Raw genomic sequence first — 20,301 nt, 5'->3', positions numbered from 1 at the left:
CCAACAGGAGGTGGTGATGGCCACTAACCTGGATAGCTTTAAAAGGGGCTTGGACAGATGTATGGAGGAGAAGTCGATGTATGGCTACCAATCTTGATCCTCCTTGATCTGAGATTGCAAATGCCTTAACAGACCAGGTGCTCAGGGGCAGCAGCAGCAGAAGGCCATTGCTTTCACCTCCTGCATGTGAGCTCCCCAAGGCATCTGGTGGGGCACTGCGAGTAGCAGAGAGCTGGACTAGACGGACTCTGGTCTGATCCAGCTGGTTTGTTCTTATGAGGTGTCTTCATAGCTTTGCAGAGTATATTTCGGAATAGCGGCAGTTCAGAGGACTGATCTACTGTCAATTAGGAAGCATTGGGTAGACCTAGCTTGAACAGAGCCCAGGTCTACCCATTACTTTCAATTATGACTGGCCTGCAATCGAAAGTAATAGGTAGACCTGGCCTCTGCACGGGCTGATTTACCTTATGCCCCTCTATTGGAAGTAGACTAGTCCTCCAAGCAGCTGCTATTCTAATATACACTCTGTGAAGCTACGAAGACTTTATTCTGCTTTTCACATGGAAGCGGCCATGAAATGAGCTGTGAGCGGAGGAAACTCGTGGGAATATTTTCAAAATGGCTGCGGCAGCACAGCACCTACTGAACTTGCTACAGAACAAGGCAAGTTTTGCTGGTGGTCGTTTGAGGCAATATGCTCTCTTACCAGTGTGGTATAGAAGAAGAAGAGTTTGGATTTATATCCCCCCTTTCTCTCCTGCAGGAGACTCAAAGGGGCTGACAATCTCCTTGCCCTTCCCGCCTCACAACTAACACCCTGTGAGGTAGGTGGGGCTGAGAGAGCTCTGAAGAACTGTGACTAGCTCAAGGTCACCCAGCTGGCGTGTGTGGGAGTGTACAGGCTAATCTGAATTCCCCAGATAAGCCTCCACAGCTCAGGCGGCAGAGCTGGGAATCAAACCCGGTTCTTCCAGATTAGATACACGAGCTCTTAACCTCCTACGCCACTGCTGCTCCTATAGTGGCTAAGAGCAGGTGGATTCTAATCTGGAGAACCGGGTTTGATTCCCCACTCCTCCACCCGAGTGGCAGAGGCTTATCTGGTGAACCAGATGTGTTCCCGCACTTCTACATTCCTGCTGGGTGACCTTGGGCTAGTCACAGTTCTTTCAGAACTTTCTCAGCCCCACCTACCTCACAAGGTGTCTGGGGAGGAAGGGAAAGGAGCTTGTAAGCCACCTTGAGTCTTCTTACTGGACAGAAAAGTGGGATATAAATCCAAACGCTTCCTCTTCTTATCAAAGTAAATGCCTTAGCAGACCAGGTGCTCAGGAGCAGCAGCAGCAGAAGGCCATTGCTTTCACATCCTGCCTGTGAACTCCCAAAGGCACCTGGTGGGCCACTGCGAGTAGCAGAATGCTGGACTAGATGGACTCTGGTCTGATCCAGCAGGCTGGTTCTTATGTTCTTAAAGTACAATGTTCAATAGTGCACAGAATGATGGTTTTGATGAAGACTGCTCTTAAAAACAATTATTTAATGCTAACAGAGAATCAGGACTATTTTCAACAACGGAAAGACGCTCTTGTCACTTCTACCGCACCATGCATGATCGCACTTAGATCTTTCGATGGAAAAGGGCAACATCTTTTTTCTGTAATGGAGTATAATAGCCCTTATCTGTTAACAGTGTCAGCAAGGTTCTGTTGAAGCTGATCTCGTCAAGGAAACAAGACATCTACAATCAAACACCCAACGACTCCAAGAAAAAGAAACGAGGACATCTTTATTGAGCTGAGTAGCATACTGCAGGATATGTCCTATCCTTTACAAGGGACACGGCTGATAAAACAGACCTTAGATCCCCCCCACCCCACCCCCCGGACATCCACTTCAACAGGTGGCAAAATGCCCGGGTCAAAGTAAGGGTCACGAGGGTTTCAAGTGACGAAATCCACAAGACGGCACGTTGGGCGGATAAGCTCAGAGCCCAAGCTCTCTTCCCTGCAATGCGGGCGACGAGTCCTGCCAAGTTGGAAGTTGGAAGGTGAGGTGCCCAGGGGCGGCAGAAGTGGCCCCACCTGGCGTTCCGCATTCCATTCAGCATTGAAAGGGAGAGACAGGTAAGTCTGAAGAGGCGCCAGGCCCGGCTCTGGATCCACCGTTGCTTCCTTGCCAGGAGACTTGGAACGTCCAAACCGATTCGAGGCTTAGCTTGTGTTTTTTTAAAACGTAGATCCATCCACCCATCTCCCACTCCCTTAAACTCGTTCAAAGCAAAGTCTGCCACGAAGAGCCAGCTGGAAAAGGCCTGTCCCCACCCACCCCACTCAAACAGCTAAGTTTCGCAGGAAGGAAACGATATTTAAATACAACTTCATAAATAGTAACATCATGGAGGGGAGAAACCCACCCCGACATCTTGCTCTTTTATTCTTCCTCCTCGTAGCATAAAATTAGTTACCAAAACATTTTCAGGGGAAAAAAAAATCTAGAGTGTCTAATATAGACAGTTAAATATAACTCTGCGAACGGGAGGGGAGGGAAGAAGGACGAAGCCGTGTTTTAAAAACCTGCTAGAATGCTCTAAAAGAACGTCATAAAAATCTGTTGTTGCACGGAACTCACTTTTATGCGGAGGTTCTTCACGGACATCTGGCTAAGGTTAGGCTCACAGGAGAATCAAATTTACTCCGAGGGAAAGGGACGCTTCGCTATCTTTTGGCTGCGTTGAAGAGACGGGAAGCATTTTGGCCTTAATTATGGGCCCAGGCGTTTCGACATTAGCCCGTATGCAGGATTGGCTCCCATGCATCTATTCCAAGGGTGTCCAACTCTGGTGCCCCAGATGTTCACATACGATTCTTATCAGCCTCATGCTGGCAGGGACTGATGAGAATTGTAGTCCATGAACATCTGGGGCACCAGAGCTGGACACCCCTGATCTATTCCATTAATGTTGGCTCTTTTCCTTGACGTAAGGACCTTTATTCAAACTCGACAAGCTTCCGAATCAGGTGACGGGACCTTTGCTAGGGAAAGCACAATCCTGGGAGAAACGATCCACAGAATCCGGACCGTAGCGCTACGTCCATCTCTAGATCCATGCTAACTGCAGTCACTTTGCTTCCTGGCTATCTTTGAATCCTGGTCAGCCTTAGTCTCAAATGCAGATCGCTCCATGGTTGAAAAGGGAAAGGGGAGGAACCAGAGAAGCTTGCAACGTGGCCCCCAATATTCCTGAACAGTTTTGAAAGGCGGGCAGAAGCAACCACTGCCTGGGATTCTCAAAAGGCGTTTTGAGGCTCTGAAGGGTAGCTGACGCTGGGGCCGCACTTCAGACGCGCAGCGCAATTTAACGAGAAGGAACCTCTCTTGCTATAATCTCTACATATCTTATTGCAAACGGTTTGACAGAAAAATACAAAACTCTGTTTAGTTGGGGAGGGGAAAAGACCCCCCCCTTGCCCTCTATTTATTACAAAAGGTACACATAGAGAGAAATATAGATTCTTTTTTGGGGGTAGGGGGCTATAAGGTTTCACTTGATCTATTCATTATTCTCTTAAGAAAACGAGAGCTATTTTTTTTTAAAAAAACTAAAACAAAACAAAAAAACGGCACAATGCACATCTCGACTGGCAGAAGGGGAAGATTGCTGCAGCTTTGGATAGGGAAATACAACCGTGTGTTTGTGGCAGTTTTCACACACACCCCCACCCCGAGGTATGGAACATTAAAAAAAAATCTTGGAAACGGGGGGGGTGGGGGGGGGCGGGGGCGGAATAAAGGCTGCTTAAAAATGAGATTAAAATTTGGCCATTTTTACGCAGCCTGGCAGAATCGTCCCGGAATCGAGATCCAAGCACTGTTTTCAGGTTTTTCTTTTTTTCTTAAAAAAAATGAGGGTTGGGGACCCCAAAAATGGCTTAATACTGAGAAAGGGAGGAACTCCCAAAGGACAGGGGGAATAAGTCTGGTCCATTAGCAAAATACTAAAGGCTTAATAACTGTGCCCAATTGTGCTCGTGGCTGAGCAGAGACACAGGCGTGGTGCAGTTTATAAAATCCCGCTCCCTCGCTACGCCAGCTCCCTCGCTACGCCAGAGAAAAAGCACCAAGACTAGGGGCAGAGAAGAGGGGATAAGCCGGCTCTCCTCTTCCTCACCACCAAGTGTCTCTACCAGACAGGCAGTTTCTGTGGGCACCACAAAGTTAAACAACTAGCTAAGGTTGGCTTCCTAGTCCTCGTGAGGCCCCAGATATGCGACCAGAGAAAGAGAGGTGAAAAATGTCTCTCTCTGACATGTTTTGGTGTTAACTTGAGGGGGAGGGGGGGATTTCTAGGCCTAAAAGTCACACACTTAAAAAACAAACAAACAAACAACCCTGATATAGCAATTCAGGAGGGGGGAAAGTTTAAATACATTTTAGAAAGTTTAAAATAAAAGCATGATGACAGCGTTGATTTTCTTCAAACTGTTCCGATCGGGGATCGCTTTGTCTTTTCAGAGGAACTGGTGCGCAACAGGGATTTCTTGGCTACTCTGCCCTTGGAGGCGTTTGGGCCTTACGCAAAGGCACCTGGCCCTTTCTCTAGAGACGGCCCATAAAGCCCCACGTAGGACACAGAGGGAGCGCCTCTCTGTCAACACCAGAGGAACTCCATAGCCTTTTAACAGCCAACGGGCTCTAGAGACCGGTAGTTGTTGCTAACGCTACGCTGCCAGGGGCGTCCCGGCCTTTGACCTTCCGTAAGATTTGGCAGTCCAGGCCAAGAAAGTTCTCGATTATCAGCTGCCCCGGGAGGGCTGCAGGTTTCTCAGACTTCAACAGACCGGGAAGGAATCTTCTGCTTCCATCAAATAGCCCCGCATTTCACTGGAAAGGAGAAAAGAGGGCATGAATCAGGCACCGTGCAGACAAGGCAGTATCCACACCATAACGCCGCGGGGAAGAGGAGATGGCTTTTGACACGCCTCTAGTTCAGTGGTGGCGAACCTATGGCGCTCCAGATGTTCATGGACTACAATTCCCATCAGCCTGTGCCAGCATGGCCAATTGGCCATGAGCATTTGAAGCACCGGAGTCGGACACCCCTGCTGTCGGTGAACCCAGGGTGAGAGCTTAGTTTAACTGCAAACACCTCGCACAGTGATGTGTGTAACTTTAATGGAGAGTGTGGGAGACTCCAAAGGACTAATGTGAGCCATAGAGCAGTGTTTCCCAACCTTCTCGAGGTCAGGGTACCCTTGACCTCACTCTTCATATCTCATGGTACCCTTGCCGCCACCCTCCACCTTCCCCTCCCATTGCCCCTGCTTGCCACACCCTCCACCTTCCCCTCCCAGGGTGAAGGGTAGCACTGGGGGGGGGGGGGTGGCGGCTGCTGACCTTGTGGCTGGCCCTGCCCCATGGGCCAGCTCCATGTCCTTGCTGGCACCGGTGGGAGACACCACAAAAATGAGGGGGGCGGTAGTGTTGCCGCGGTACCCCTGGGACATGCTCACGGCACCCCAGGGTACCAGGGAACCCTGGTTGAGAATGGCTGCCATAGAGAGATGTGCTGAAAATGCTGCCCAGAAGGGCAATGTATTATGAGGGTTCATGCTGGTATTCAGCAGTAGATAACCGTTCGTTTATGTTTTTTATATGGATTTTCTTTTTTTACAGAAATTGAAATAAGTGCACTGATAAGGGACAATTCGTGCCTACAGGAACTGAAAGAGCTTCAGCATATTTAGGGTGCTACCAGGGGGAATATTTCATACGCATTAGAGGAGTTATATTGTTATATGTTTAATTTATTGCAGAACTCCACGCGCCTTTGAAGATGATGAGATCTGGTCAGAAACTGGTAGTAGGTCAGTCTGATAATTTTTTCGCATGGTACTTCTTATGACTTTGAGATAAGAGTTTCTATTATATCGTTAAGGAGTTAAGGAGGCGATCCTTCAAATTTGAGTGTCCTGGATTGTGGAGGGCTAAAAGGCAATAACCGGCCCCATACATTGAATCCGGAAACAAACTTGAAGTCTGTCCCAGTGTTTTAAAATGAGCAACACATGTTCCTGGTAGTTAGCCCCTGACAAGAGTCAGACCTCACCTAGAGTACTGTGTTGAGTTATGGGCACCGCAATTCAAGAAGGATATCGACAAGCTGGAACGTGTCCAGAGGAGGGTAACCAAAATGGTAAAAGGTCTGGAATCCATGCCCTACGAAGAGAGGCTTAGGGATCTGGGGATGTTTAGTCTGGAGAAGCGAAGGTTAAGGGGGGGACATGACAGGTATGTTTAAATATTTGAAGGGGTGTCATGTCGAAGAGGGAGCAAGCTAGTTTCCTGCGGCTCCAGAGACTAGGACATGGAGTAATGGGCTCAAGAGGAAGGAAAAGAGATTTCCCTAAACATCAGGAAAAACTTCCTGACTGTCAGGGCTGTTTGACAGTGGAATTCACTACTCGGAGGTTGGTGGAGTCTCTTTCTTTGGAGGTTTTTAAACAGAGGCTGGATGAACATATGTCGGGAGTGCTTTGATTGCGTGTTCCTGCATGGCAGGGGGTTGGACTGGATGGCCCCTGGGGTCTCTTCCAACTCTATGATTCTATGATTTTAGGCTGCTGCGTTCTAGACCAGTTGTAGTTTCTGGGTTGTTTCCGAGGGCAGCCCCAAACAGAGCACATTGCAGAAATCCAATAGTGAGGTTTCCGTTGACTGCAAAGCCCACAGCACGGCTGGCTTCACTTCCTGCCTCAAGGTGGCAGGCTTCACTGCCACAGCCAAAACTCCCCCTCCCTTCCCCTCTCCATAACCGCAAGAGAACTCACAAAGCTGATCTCTGTCTCGGGCAAATCCTCATACTGTTCTGTCAGTCCTGATGGAGGGTCTGGCATGGAGGGTCCGGGAGAAGCACTATAGGGGACAGAGAGAGGGGAAAGAGGAGGAGAAGCAAAACTGAGTGGCTTTCCATACGACATTGGTTGTACCACAAACTAACCCTGTAGCAGGGTGTTGTGGGTTTTCCGGGTTGTATGGCAGTGTCCCAGTAGCGTTTTCTCCTGACGTTTCGCCTGCATCTGTGGCTGGCACCTTCAGAGGATCTCAAGATGCCAGCCACAGATGCAGGCAAAACGCCAGGAGAAAACGCTACTGGGACACGGCCATACAGCCTGGAAAACCCACAACACCCTAGTGATTCCGGCCGTGAAAGCCTTCGACAAATCTGTACATTTTTGGACAGTTTTTAGAAATGCAAGGGTTCCATCCCTCGTGACCGCACCACCACGCCGGCGGTTCCAGCAGCTGTCTGTGTGAGACTTCTACAGGTCAGAGCTCCGGACCTCCGTCGCCCCAGCTAACCAAGCCAGGATGAACTGCGCAGAACAAGGAAGGAGAGGCTCATTTGCATAATTTATGCACGGGCGGGGTTTGGATCCCACAGGAACATTCCATTCACAGCGGGGCTTTCCCTCCACCACAAGGAAGAAGAGAAGAGAAAACCCACAACACACTGGTGATTCTGGCCGTGAAAGCCTTTGATAACCCTGTAGTAGCTCACACAGAACTACCATGTTTCCAAGCAAAGTGTCCCCCCGCCCCCCCCACATCTGCTGCAATTAGTACTTTTGGACTACGGCAACTGCACTGTTCCATCTCTGCAACAACACAGCAACAGGGAAGTGAGCCAGGCTGTGCACTCTGGAAGACAAAGTCTGCACCCCTATCCGCTCCACCAGCTGCTCCGTGGATGTAGAAGAAGAGTTTGGGTTTATATCCCACCTTTCTCTCCTGTAAGGAGACTCCAAGAAGCTTACAATCTTCTTTCCCTTTCCCACCCCCCCACAACAAACACCCTGTGTGGTGGGTGGGGCTGAGAGAGCTCTGAGAGAACTGCGATGTAGGAGTGTGGAAACACATCTGGTCCACCAGATAAGCCTCTGCCACTCAGGTGGAGGAGCGGGGAACCAAACCCGATTCTCCACATTAGAGTGTGCCCGCTCTTAACCACGACACCACGCAGGCTCTCTAGAGCAGGGGGCTGCAACCTGCGGCTCTCTAGATGTTCATGGACTACATTTCCCGTCGGTCCCTGCCAGCATGGCCAATTGGCAGGGACTGATGGGAAATGTAGTCCATGAACATCTGGAGAGCCGCAGGTTGCAGACCCCTGCTCTAGAGGAAGATCGGGCAGAGCGGCCTCAGGCACAAAGACTGTTAGGTAGTCACCCCCTCCCGCTGCAGCCCCTCAATGCCTCTTAAAAGTCACGCTTCCATCCTGGCTGAAGAGACCGCCCCCCTTCTTCCCTCCGATTGCTCATCTGGCCTGTTAAGCTGCCTCCTCTGATTTGTGTACAGTGCCCAGTTATTCCAGGCATTCTAGAAACGCTCAGAACGCGCAGCTTGGCTTGCTTGCGTGAGTGACCTCTCGATGCCCCAGATTGTTTGCAGGATGCTACAGTCTGGATCTTGTGAACTGGTTGCCGGGGGGTGGGGGGTGGGTGGAGAGACACAGCCCAGTGGGTTGGGGACGCCGGTCCTTTGAATGGAAGGCCAGACTCAGCTATTTGGTCCTTTGTGTTCCGAGAGTCACCAACAAAGAGATGCAAACAGCAGACTGAATGTGCTCACCGGGCCTCGATCCCCTTGCTGAATTACTGGGCACTTTAAGACCCAGACTGCAGGTAGCATTTGGGTTATTGTCATAGCGCTGCAAAGTTAAAGGGCAGCCCTTTGTATACAGCTTCTTAGTGCTCCCTTACACTGACGAGAGGCAGCAAACAACTGGAGGTTTTCCTCCAGCCTTCAAGCTGTTTCGGGATTCGTGTCAGTGTGTGCTCTTTGGGTTACTGAATCTCTCCATTCATGTCTTCTCTCTGTGTGTGCTTGCAACGGTAGATAACAGCGGTATCTCTGGCCTTCTCCGCGAAGGGAGGGGTAGCCAGATGGCTCTCTATCTTTCCCTACACCTTGGGAAGGGACTCTCGCTTTCCTCTACTTTTCCCGCTTTTACTTTGCGTAGTTGGGGGCAAGGGAAGGGAGTGGACAACAGAGGTAATAAAGCGATGAGCATTTGGGGAGCGGGTCAGAACTGGCTTTGCAAAAGCCAGCGGTTCAATTCGTTCCAATAAAGACTCCTGATTGATGAAATCCTGAGCCTGTCACTGAATGAATCATAGACCTGGGGTGCTGTGTGGTTTCCGGGCTGTGTGGCCGTGTTCTAGCAGCATTGAACACGGCCATACAGCCCGGAAACCACACAGCACCCCAGTGATTCCAGCCGTGAAAGAAGAAGAAGAGTTTGGATTTATATCCCACCCTTCTCTCCTGTAAGGAGACTCAAAGGGGCTTACAAACTCCTTTCCTTTCCTCTCCCCACAACAAGCACCCTGTGAGGAGGCCGTGGCTGAGAGTTTTTTGAAGAACTGTGACTAGCCTAAGGTCACCCAGCAGGAAAGTTTTGGAGTGCACAAGCTAATCTAGTTCACCAGATAAGCCTCCACAGCTCAAGTGGCAGAGCAGGGAATCAAACCCGGTTCCCCAGATCAGACTGCACCTGCTCTTAACCACTACGCCACCCTGACTCTCTAATGTTGATGGACCAGGGTCTGATTCAGTATCAGGCAAGCTTCACGTGTGAGTGTGTACTGCCTGGTCCTTAACTGGAGACTCCGGGGATAGAACCTGGCACCTTTGGCATGTCAAGGAGATGACCTATCACTGAGCCATGCGCCCACTCTCTATCATACAGGTTGTAATTTGGGTCTGCAGAGGCTCATGGACTACAATATCAGCCCCAGATGCCAATTGGCTACAATTGGCAGGGGCCCTGCGGTATGGCGATTTGTAGAGGCGCCATGAGACATTCCTCTGGAGAGCCACAGGTTGCAAACCCCAGAAGCACCAGAGCTTTGAACTAGCAGCTCCTCCGGCATGGTTCTTAGCAAACCGGTCGGCTTGTTCCTGGGCCAGACCATCTGAGATGACCAGTGGGGGGTTCAAGCAGTTGGTCCTCCTTTCAAGACAAGTTTTCCTAGGTACCAAAGGAAAGGACCATGGCCTGACCTCCCAAATAACACCCTGGGGAGCCCCTGAAGTGTCCAAAAGCTTCACTGCTCCAGCAAAGCCGTGCTTAACTCTTATTTGGTAGCCAGCCTCTTGAGTGCGTTTCCACCCCCGCCCTCCGCAACTCATGGGGAACACACATGTTTTGGACTACTGGTCAAAGGGGGCAAGGGCCCAGTGCCCCCCCAGCCTCCGCCGCCACCCAGATTAGGTCTCACCTACTTGCAAACATGTCGTACTAGCTACCTCCTCGGATAAGTTGTCTGAACTGTCACTTTCTTCTCCCTCTGACCTATGTGGAGATTGAGAGACAGACTCACTGAGGGAAAGACGGCTGCGGCTTCTCTCTAGTCTGGGTCGTGGGCAGGAGGGCGATCCAGGATTTTAAGCCCAGCACGTGCCGGGAAAAACCCCAGTCACGGGTTCGAGTTTGCTGCTGGAATGCGCAACTCCGGAGAACTTATGGCAGGTGCTGGAGGAGCAAAAGGAAGGAATGGCCCCTGGGGGTGGAGTTAGGGCAACAGACAGGCGCCGTATGGAGCTGCTGTAATAAAGCAAAATAAGGGAACCTGCCACATATAAACCCTGCTCTGCCAAGGAGGGAACCTTGAAGTGGAACGTACACAATGGACCGTTCCACCTGGTGTCGCTTAAATTTTGTCTGCAAACTTTATGAGAAGAGAGTTTCAGAGGGTAGCTGTGGAACAGAACAGCTAGATTCAAATCCAGCAGCCTCCTGGACAGCGACAAGATCTTTGGGGTGGAAGCTTTTGATAGCTACAGCTCCCTTCCTCAGGTACCGTCCACTATCTACCCCCAAAATCTCTGCGTTCTCTAAGGTGCCACTCGAATTGAGCTGTACCAGAAGTGTCAGATATGATTGAAGTCTATAAAATTATGCATGGGGTAGAAAATGTTGACAGAGAGAAATTGTTCTCTCTTTCTCACAATACTAGAACCAGGGGGCATCCGTTGAAAATGCTGGGGGGAAGAATTAGGACTGATAAAAGGAAACACTTCTTCACGCAACGTGTGATTGGTGTTTGGAATATGCTGCCACAGGAGGTGGTGATGGCCACTCACCTGGATAGCTTTAAAAAAGGGCTTGGACAGATCTATGGAGGAGAAGTCGATCTATGGCAGTGGTGGTGAACCTTTGGCACTCCAGATGTTATGGACTACAACTCCCATCAGCCCCTTCCAATTGACCATGCTGGCGGGGGCTGATGGGAATTGTAGTCCACAACATCTGGAGTGCCAAAGGTTCGCCACCACAGATCTATGGTTACCAATCTTGATCCTCCTTGATCTGAGATTGCAAATGCCTTAGCAGACCAGGTGCTCAGGAGCAGCAGCAGCAGAAGGCCATTGCTTTCACATCCTGCATGCGAGCTCCCAAAGGCACCTGGTGGGCCACTGCGAGTAGCAGAGTGCTGGACTAGATGGACTCTGGTCTGATCCAGCAGGCTAGTTCTTATGGTCTTATGCCTTGTGCTGTCTTTTCTGCATGTGGAAGAGGATGCCAGAATCCCATGGCTTTCCTCAGAAACACATCCGGTTCACCAGATAAGCCTCTGCCACTCAGGCGGAGGAGTGGGGAATCAAACCTGGTTCTGCAGATTAGAATCCACCTGCTCTTAACCACTGAAAAGGAGGTTATGAGTTGGGTTGCGGGGGGATCCTGTCCTCAAACTCCACTGCCTTGACATCCACAAGAAAGTAGGCCAAAACGACTCTCTGTGTGTTTGTGAGAAAGAGAGAGACAGAGAGAGAAATTCACCCACCCACCGACCCACACTCTATCCCAAGGGGGTGAGGAATAGTGAACCTGGGAAGAGAAAAAAGGGGGGGCAGAGAGGGCAGGCGGAATGTGATAAACACCCTTGGCACCTTCTGCCCTTTCTTGCCCCAGAAAAATGCACCCAAGCTCTTCCCAGCTCTCCCCTCATTTGCTGAATTTTTAGGCAACAATTCCTGCATTTTTCCAGGCTTCTTATTTGTTGGACTTAGAAACACCTGGTGCGCGTGAGGAGAGGGGGAATGGTCAGTGCTGAGGGAGTTTCACCGTTCTGAAACTGCACATGCAGACCTCAAAACTACCCCCGGCTCAATCTGAACAGCAGCACCTTGGGCTTTCACGTTGGGCCCAACCAAGAGGCCACGTAACTCCAGGGGAGAGGGAAGTTCATACTCCCGTGGGCCAAACAGTGGCAGCAGGCTCCTGGACTTCCACATTTCCACGAGCAAACAAACAGCTGCAATGGGGCTCAGCTGACTTAGCTAGATCTCACCTCACCTATCAGAGTAGAAGCTGAGCACAGTCGACATGGAAGGGTTTTCTGGCCGTGGCACTCCCTCCGACCTGTGCAGAGAGCGACAGAGGTTAGAGGCCTCTTTGGAACAGGCCTCCCCAAAACAAAACCGGGGGCGGGGCGCTCCAAGCAAGGCTGGGCTGAACTGAGGCCGGTGTGACGGCCCCTCCTGCTGTAACTGACCACTCCTCCGCAGAGGAATCAACTGAGCCTTGCAGAGAGATGCCAGCTGAATCAGCAGAGCCCGAACCAGCCCGAGCTTTTGGCTCAGAGCTAATTAGCAGGGCTAAGGGAGGTTCTAGAGAAGAAGAAGCGTTTGGATTTATATTCCTCTTTTCTCTCCTGCAGGAGACTCAAAGGGGCTTACAATCTCCTTGCCCTTCCCCCCTCACAACAAACACCCTGTGAGGTAGGTGGGGCTGCACAGGGGTCTGCAACCTGCGGCTCTCCAGAAGTTCATGGACTACAAATCTCATCAGCCCCTGCCAGCATGGCCAATTGGTTGCAGGTGGCAGACTCCTGTGAGTTGTAGACCCCTGTGAGCTCTGGGTCTCCAGGGGTAAGTCAGCCTTGCAGGCAGAGATTGAGAGCAGCCTCAAAGGAGAGGCGCCGCTCAGCAAGGCTGCAGGCCGGGCATTACCCAGAGTCTTTGCAGGAGCAGCCCCAGGCAAGTAGAAGGAGAAGAAACAAAGATTCTGGATTAATATCCCCCCTTTCTCTCCTGTAAGAAGCCTCAAAGGGGCTTACAAACTCCTCCCCCCCTCCCAACAAACACCTTGTGAGGTGGATGGGGCTGAGAGAGCTCCCAAGAACTGTGACTGGCCCAAGGTCACCCAGCCGGCCTGTGTTGGAGTGCACAAGCTAATCTAGTTCACTGGATAAGCATCCACAGCTCAGGCGGCAGAGCAGGGAATCAAACCCAGTTCTCCAGACCTGCTCTTAGCCACTACACTACACTGGCTCTGGGGAATAAAAGGCCTTCGGCAGGAACTGCAGTCGTAGCTGCAAAGTGGATTCTACCTGACCTTGTCTGCACGCCACTGCTGTCTCCAGAGCTGATTGACAACGGACCGGCTTCTGACCTTGATTCCTGACTTCTCCTGGTTGCTGTTACGTATTCCTGGCAACTGACTCCTGCCCTGATTGACTTCTCTTTGGACTCTCCCCTGGACTTGGTAACCTTGAACTTTACTCTCTGCTGCACTGCCAGCAGCCCAGCCCTGAGCCTCCTCAGTACTGCGTGTTGCTGAGGCAGCACAGCCAGACCCAGCTTAAGAAGAGCCCTCTGCTCTCAGAAGGGGCTCCCTCTGTGGTGGCTTTCAGAGCTTCTTGTTCTTGAAAGTCCTCCCTGAGAGCAGGGGTCCCCAATCTCTTCAAGGCTGTGGACAGCTTGGGGGCTCCGACACAGGGCGGTGGGTGCAACCACAAAACGGCTAATGCAGGAGAAGAAGCCAGCCACACGAGGGAATGGTTAGATGAGATTTTTTTTGTTTTGATTTCTAAACCTCTCTCCCTGTCAGGCAGGCGCAGAGTGGTGAACAACAAAACAAATGTACAATTAAAACCGACAATACACATTGTCTTTCACTAGGCTTTCACTAGGGTGTTGTGAGTTTCCCAGGTTGTGTGACCGTGTTCTCTCCTGACATTTCGCCTCCATCTCTGGCTGGCATCTTCAGAGGATTTGTCAGCCACAGATGCAGGCGAAACGTCAGGAGAGAATGCTACTGGAATACGGCCATACAACCCAGAAAACCCACAACACCCTAACAATACAACATTCAATAACATCAGAGAAAAACCCAAGTGCTGGGAAGAACAGGGGAAATTTTTTAAAAATATGCAGGGAAAGAAGAGCAACGGAGAATAAAAACCACACTGTCACTGGAACAATGTTATTTTAACTTGCACAGCCAATCAGAACTACAATGGCCAATAAGAAACTTGGCCAAGAAAAAGCTCCACCTGGCCCCACCCATTTTCTAAAAACACTTGGGGGGCTCCACGGTGGAGACCACGGCCTAACAGAACACAGGCGCCGGAATCACACGCTTAAGCGTGTGAGCCAGGAAGGAAGCAGTTCAGAGAGGCCCAGCTTGTGTTGTTGGCAAGGAGGGACCCTGGCCAAATGCCAAAGATCTGCAGAAATCTCACATCCAGAGGTGGGATCCAGCCGGTTCTCACAGGTTCCCGAGAGTAGGTTACTAATTATTTGTGTGTGCCGAGAGGGGGTTACTAATTGGTGATTTTGCCACGCGGTTTTTGCCTTAGTTACGCCCCTCCTCTCAGCAGTAGCGCGCAAAACTTGAAGCGGTCTACCAGGAGGTGCACCGGCGTGCATGGCAGCCTGCGCCTGCGTGCATTCGTTTCCCGCCCAAGGACTGGCGCAGCGGCTGCGTCCTTGCCACAGCACCGCCCAGGAATGCCCCACCCCTGGAATACCTGGCCACACCCCCGTCGTGCCCCACCCAGCCCCATTGGCGCTACACCACAGTTTGAATCCCACCACCATGGGAACCTGTTCCTAAAATTTTTGGATCCCACCACTGTGTATATTTATCAACAGGAGATGCTAAATCCGGTCATCCCCCTGGTCTGAAAGGCCCCGGACCCTCACCTAGTGGAGCTCTCCAGAACAACTGGAGGAGTCGCGTCCTTTGAGGCACCCGATTTGGGCACTTTGGCGCCTACCGACCTAAGCAGAGAAGGGGTTTTAGAAAGAAAGAAGAAGACGACCCCTTGTGGGAGAGCAGATAACACAAGAAGGGAGCAAGAACGTCTCCTGGATCTGAACCGGTCGGCCAGGAAAGCCCTCGGCCTGCCTCTTTTGGACAGAGGATTGTGGGATTTACTTCCCTGCCTCCGGAGCGGCCACAAATTAGCACAGTACAATTACACACTGGAATTCAGGGCTCGGGTCTTGTGCAACCGACCTCCCCGATTTGGCAAGCTCAGTGCAAAAGTTGCGACGGCGAAAACAGCCATGCGTTTGGGATTCTGATCCTGGAGAGACGTTTTTGTAACCGCTTGGGATTCAGGTGGCAGCCTTCGGGAAGAAGCACGGCTGCTTGCCTGAAAGTGGGAAGCTGTTAACTTTCCCTTCCATCCGGCCATGCCTTCTTTATTGTAATCAGGCAACACCTGAACATTCCTTCTGGGAAAGGGGAAGCAGGTGACGTGGCATCCTCAGGCATCTTTTCCAGCATCCTCAGGCATCTTTTCAGATTTTCATTTTATTTCGGGTTTTGCAGAGGGTAGAAGCAGCCTCAATCTATGCTGTTCTTCTTTTAAACGCAGGGTTTAAAAGTAGTGGGAAGAAGAAGAGTTTAGATTTATACTTCCCCTTTCTCTCCTGTAAGGAGACTCAAAGGGGCTGACAATCTCCTTGCCCTTCCCCCCTCACAACAAACACCCTGTGACGTGGGTGGGGCTGAGAGAGCTCTGAAGAACTGTGACTGGCCCAAGGTCACCCAGCTGGCATGTGTTGGAGTGCACAGGCTAATCTGGTTCACCAGACAATCCTCCACAGCTCAAGTGGCAGAGCGGGGAATCAAACCCAGTTCCCCAGATTAGAGTGCACCTGCTCTTAACCACCACGCCATGCTGGCTCTTGAGAGAAGGAAAGATTTATTTAAAAAGCGGGAGACGACTTCATTCAAATGAATTCACTCCTGGGGACCGGCCAGTGGATCTGTCCTACTAATGGCAGGGTTGCGATCAGTGCAACGGAGCTGTGGGATCCGTCCCGGAGAAAAGAATCTCGTACAGCGATCGGCTGCTCCGCTTATACTCTTGTCATTAAATTTAGTTTCAGGGGAAAAAGGGTTTGCCGTGAGGAGCGTAGGAAAGGCGAGGCAAAAACACTTCGTGCGTCTTCAGCCAGGACTGAACGAGGGAGGCAGCCAACAGGCGGGGCGGATTCTGCCAGCCGCAAGACCTGACGGGAGAAACCCGTCCATGCACGGCCCAGAAACAGGCTCTTGCCAAAGACTCCATGCACTTTCAAGGCATTAACAGGGCTGGAAACAGACGCATGCAGAGATTCTGAGCCTTCCTCCTCCGCGGAGAGATGCGACGAAGGAAGAGTCCTGGTTTCAGGGGCGATGCCGTCCTTTTAGTCAAACCAGCGATACTACAGCTGTTGGGGGCCCCGCAGCAACCCACAGAATTGAAGTGTCAGCGGCAGCTACAAGGCTAAGCACAGTCCCTAGCAAAAGAAGAAGAACTTGCCCCTCTCCTGTGCCCAACCCCCCGGCCCATGACTTAGCTCCCCCACACCAAGGGCTTCAGATGTGCCCAGGCTGGGTCCCACAACCTGTTCCTGGGGCTCAGAATTCTGTCCAACAGACGACAGCCTCCAGCTAGTTTCTAAGGGAGGTTTTCAAGCGTCAAGCTGTAGAGCGTCCAGAAGGAGAGGCTTGCTGGAGTCCAGACTAAGGAGCAGTGGTGAGGCGAGATCTATGGCACGGGTGCCAGAGGTGGGACTCAGAGCGCTCTCTGTGGGCACGCACAAACAGAGTCACCCCCACCCCCCACACATCTAGGCTGGTCTGGGCTGCTGGGCTCAATTATTAGCATTAAACCTAAGACCGTGTTTTGGGGAAGCAGTGTAGGTAACTCTGTTAAGCGCTGTTAAACCTCACTGATTTTCATGCGAAGAACTAAAGCGCGATCCTTTACCTGGGAGTAAGCTCGGTTGCTGGCAGTGGGGCTTGCTTCTGAGTAAACCCTCCTCGGGTCGTGATTCACCCGTTGGAAGAGTTGCACGGTTACTTCAAAGCAAAGCCACCGACTACCACCAAGCTGACTCCCGAGTAACGCACGCCTCGGAGCCAGCCGTTTTTTCTAAACCAAAACCTCAGTATTCAGGTTAAATGGCTGTGTTGGCACTTTGTGATAAATATGTGGGTTTTGGGTTGCAGTTTGGGCACTCGGCCTCGAAAAGGTTCCCCATCACTGGACTAGGGCCCCCGCATCATGTCTCATAGTGGCAAACGAGGTCTCCTGGAGGTCCCGCAACAGGGCATAGAAACAGAAGCCTTCCCTTGATGTTGCTTCCCGTCACTGGGATGTAGAGGTTGACCACCTTTGTATACTTATTTATTTACTAGCTCTAAGGCCCATTTTAAATTAAAATAAAATAGGCTCAAGAAGTAAGGGAGGGAGGGAGGTGACCCCCCCCCCTTACCTCCAGGAGAGCAGCCTATATTCTTTGGGTGGGGAAGGCTCCTGGGTTGGGAGAAGGTGGGCGGGGACAGGATGGAATGTCATGAGTCCTGCATACCCATTGGCTGGGGGGTTGTTGTCGGACATTCCATCCCTTTCGAAAATAGGCCGCCTTTTGTTATTTGGGCTTAAGGGGGACTAACCTGGATAGCTTTAAAAGGGGCCTGGACAGATTTATGGAGAAGTCGATCTACGGCTACCAATCTTGATCCTCTTTGATCTGAGATTGCAAATGCCTTAGCAGACCAGGTGCTCGGGAGCAGCAGCAGCAGCAGCAGCAGCAGCAGCAGCAGCAGCAGCAGGCCATTGCTTTCACCTCCTGCAGATGAGCTCCCAAAGGCACCTGGTGGGCCACTGCGAGTAGCAGAGTGCTGGACTAGATGGACTCTGGTCTGATCCAGCTGGCTTGTTCTTATGCTCTTATGTTCTTACATGGAATATGGACGTTTCCTTTAGTCACCATGGCTAGAAGACAGACCTGTTCTCGATACATCTATCTCTACAGGAAGAGGGACTAGGAGCAGGTGGAGCCATTTTCTTCCTCCTTGCCCTTCACCGAAATGTGAGTCCCCCAACACGAAGACTGGAAGGGAAAAAAGGACGCCCAAAGTTCTGATTCTCATCAATCCTAGAGGGGATGGGGAAGAGACAGAGAAGAGCCAAAAATGGCTCTCTCTGGCTCAAAAGAACAGCAATAAAACCATAAACTTGAATAAAAATAATTAAAAACACTATGTCTTTTGTGCATATTTTGGAGTCCCGTTGTTAATGTTGTCCATGTATTGCATTAGTGTCACCATTGTTGATATTTGGGATATTGGATACAGCACTTTTAATCATTTCTATTCAAGTTTATGGTTTTATTGCTGTTCTGTTGCGCCCGCAGAGTGATCTTTGTATTGTCGAAGGCTTTCACAGCCAGATTCAACTGGTTGTTGTGGGCTTTCTGGGCTGTGTGGCCATGGTGTGGTAGATCTTGTTCCTAATGTTTCGACTGCATCAGGATCTGTGGCTGGCATCTTCAGAGGTGTATCACAGAGGGAAGTCTTTTACACACTGTGTCCAATGAGAAGGGAATGTTTTTAGTGGAGTATATATAAAAACATTCCCTTCTCACTGGACACAGTGCGTAGCACACTTCTCTCTGTGATACCTCTCTGAAGATGCCGGACACAGATGCAGGCGAAATGTTAAGAACAAGATCTACCAGACCACGGCCACACGGCCCGGGAAACCCACCACAACCAGAGCAATCTTTCTTTATACTAACCACCCACAAGCCAGGTTGAAGACAAAAGTTCCGATCCTGCGGCATGGAAAAACCAAAGCAACCAAATTACACAAATGTGCTCCACTTCTATCACCTATCCCGATTCTGGAAGCTAAAAGGGAGCAAGCTATTCAGGGTGTAGAAGCTTCACCTCTCAAAGTCCTGCAAATCTAGTCCTTAAAACATCCAAGCTCATCCACAGCTAGTGGTGCCAGAACCGTATTTTAGCCAAAAAAAAATCAGGATTCTCCAGATGCCGTATTTTGCATTTGGGCGGAAGGATGACAACAGGAACACACACACGCACACGTACACAGCCATGCCTCTGCGTCCCTTCTTCAGTATATAGTGGAACCTCGGTTATCGCCGCCTTCAGATATCGCCGTTTTCTGTTTTCGCTGGTCTCCCCTGGCTGTTTTTTGCCTTCGGTTTTTGCTGGCACCTCGGCTTTCGCCTACACTGTTTGTGTAAATTTACGCTGTTTGCGTAAATCTGCCACGCCATTTGCGTAGCGCAGGCACAAACAGTGTAGCCTCGGTTTTCGCCGGTTTCGGTTTCCGCCAAGCGTCGCCGGATGGATTGCTGGCAAAAACCGAGGTTCCACTGTATTCCCTGAATTACATCGGAAGAGCACACGGCGGCTTCAAAAGCTGCAGCCCTCGGCACACGACAAGCTTTCGGACAGTTGGAACTTCCAGAGACTTGTGTTAAGTCAGGAATGCAAAACTCACAGAAAGCGCAGCGGAACTCGAGGCAGGCCTCGGCCGACAGCAGGCAGCCCAGCCCCTCGCATGCATCGCAAGCCCCCGTGGAGACCTACCTGTTGGCAGGGGAATTATAGCCTCTGCTCCCCAAAGAAGAGGTCGACAGTGTGGTGGCGGCAGAGTCGCTGTTAGCTTCATCTACAGGAGGAGTCTCAGGGAGAAGATCTGGGCGGCCCAGCTGGGACCCTGTAAAGGGAAGACATGATTGAAGGGATGTCACATGTGGGTGAGGGAGCAAGGTTGTTTTCTGCTGCTCCAGAGACCAGGACCAGGAGTCATGGGTTCAAGGTGAAGGAAAAGAAATTCCACCTAAACATCAGGAAAAAACTTTCTGACTGTCAGGCCTGTTCGACAGTGAAATGCACTATATCGGAGTGTGGTGGAGTCTCTTTCTTTGGAGGTTTTTAAAGAGAGGCTGGGTGGCCATCTGTCAGGAGTGCTTTGATTGTGTGTTCCTGCATGGCAGGGGGTTGGACTGGATGTCTGTTGTGGGGAGTCTGTTGTGGGGAGAGGAAGAGAAAGGAGCTTGTAAGCCACCTTGAGTCTCCTTACAGGAGAGAAAGGGGGGGCATATATCCAAACTCCTCCTCCTCCTCCTTCTTCACATGTGAACTCCTGCCAAGAGTGACCCTGCTCTGCCAAGGCAGCAGTGGCTACACACAAC

General features: G+C 50.9%; 1 protein-coding gene across 4 annotated transcripts in view; it reads right to left on the bottom strand.

Moving 5' to 3' along the window:
• Positions 1-1,769: 1,769 nt before the first annotated feature.
• PIP5K1A (phosphatidylinositol-4-phosphate 5-kinase type 1 alpha) overlaps positions 1,770-20,301 on the bottom strand; it is a 99,460-nt gene continuing 80,928 nt past the window's right edge. Inside the window, exons 13-17 of one of the 4 annotated variants that reach the window (XM_048510738.1) lie at positions 19,694-19,823; positions 14,995-15,072; positions 12,362-12,427; positions 6,831-6,915; positions 1,770-4,884 (exon numbers count right to left, since the gene is read on the bottom strand). In XM_048510738.1, the coding sequence (XP_048366695.1) occupies positions 4,882-4,884; positions 6,831-6,915; positions 12,362-12,427; positions 14,995-15,072; positions 19,694-19,823 (362 nt within the window). In that variant the 3' untranslated portion in view covers positions 1,770-4,881. The remainder of the gene's footprint in view (positions 4,885-6,830; positions 6,916-12,361; positions 12,428-14,994; positions 15,073-19,693; positions 19,824-20,301) is intronic. The other 3 variants (XM_048510748.1, XM_048510757.1, XM_048510766.1) reach the window with 3 other exon arrangements.

The sequence above is a fragment of the Sphaerodactylus townsendi genome, linkage group LG01 (assembly GCF_021028975.2).
Source record: "Sphaerodactylus townsendi isolate TG3544 linkage group LG01, MPM_Stown_v2.3, whole genome shotgun sequence".
Lineage (NCBI taxonomy): Eukaryota > Metazoa > Chordata > Lepidosauria > Squamata > Sphaerodactylidae > Sphaerodactylus > Sphaerodactylus townsendi.
The sequence above is the reverse complement of the archived record's forward strand: the minus strand, read 5'-3'. Positions and strand labels throughout refer to the sequence as shown.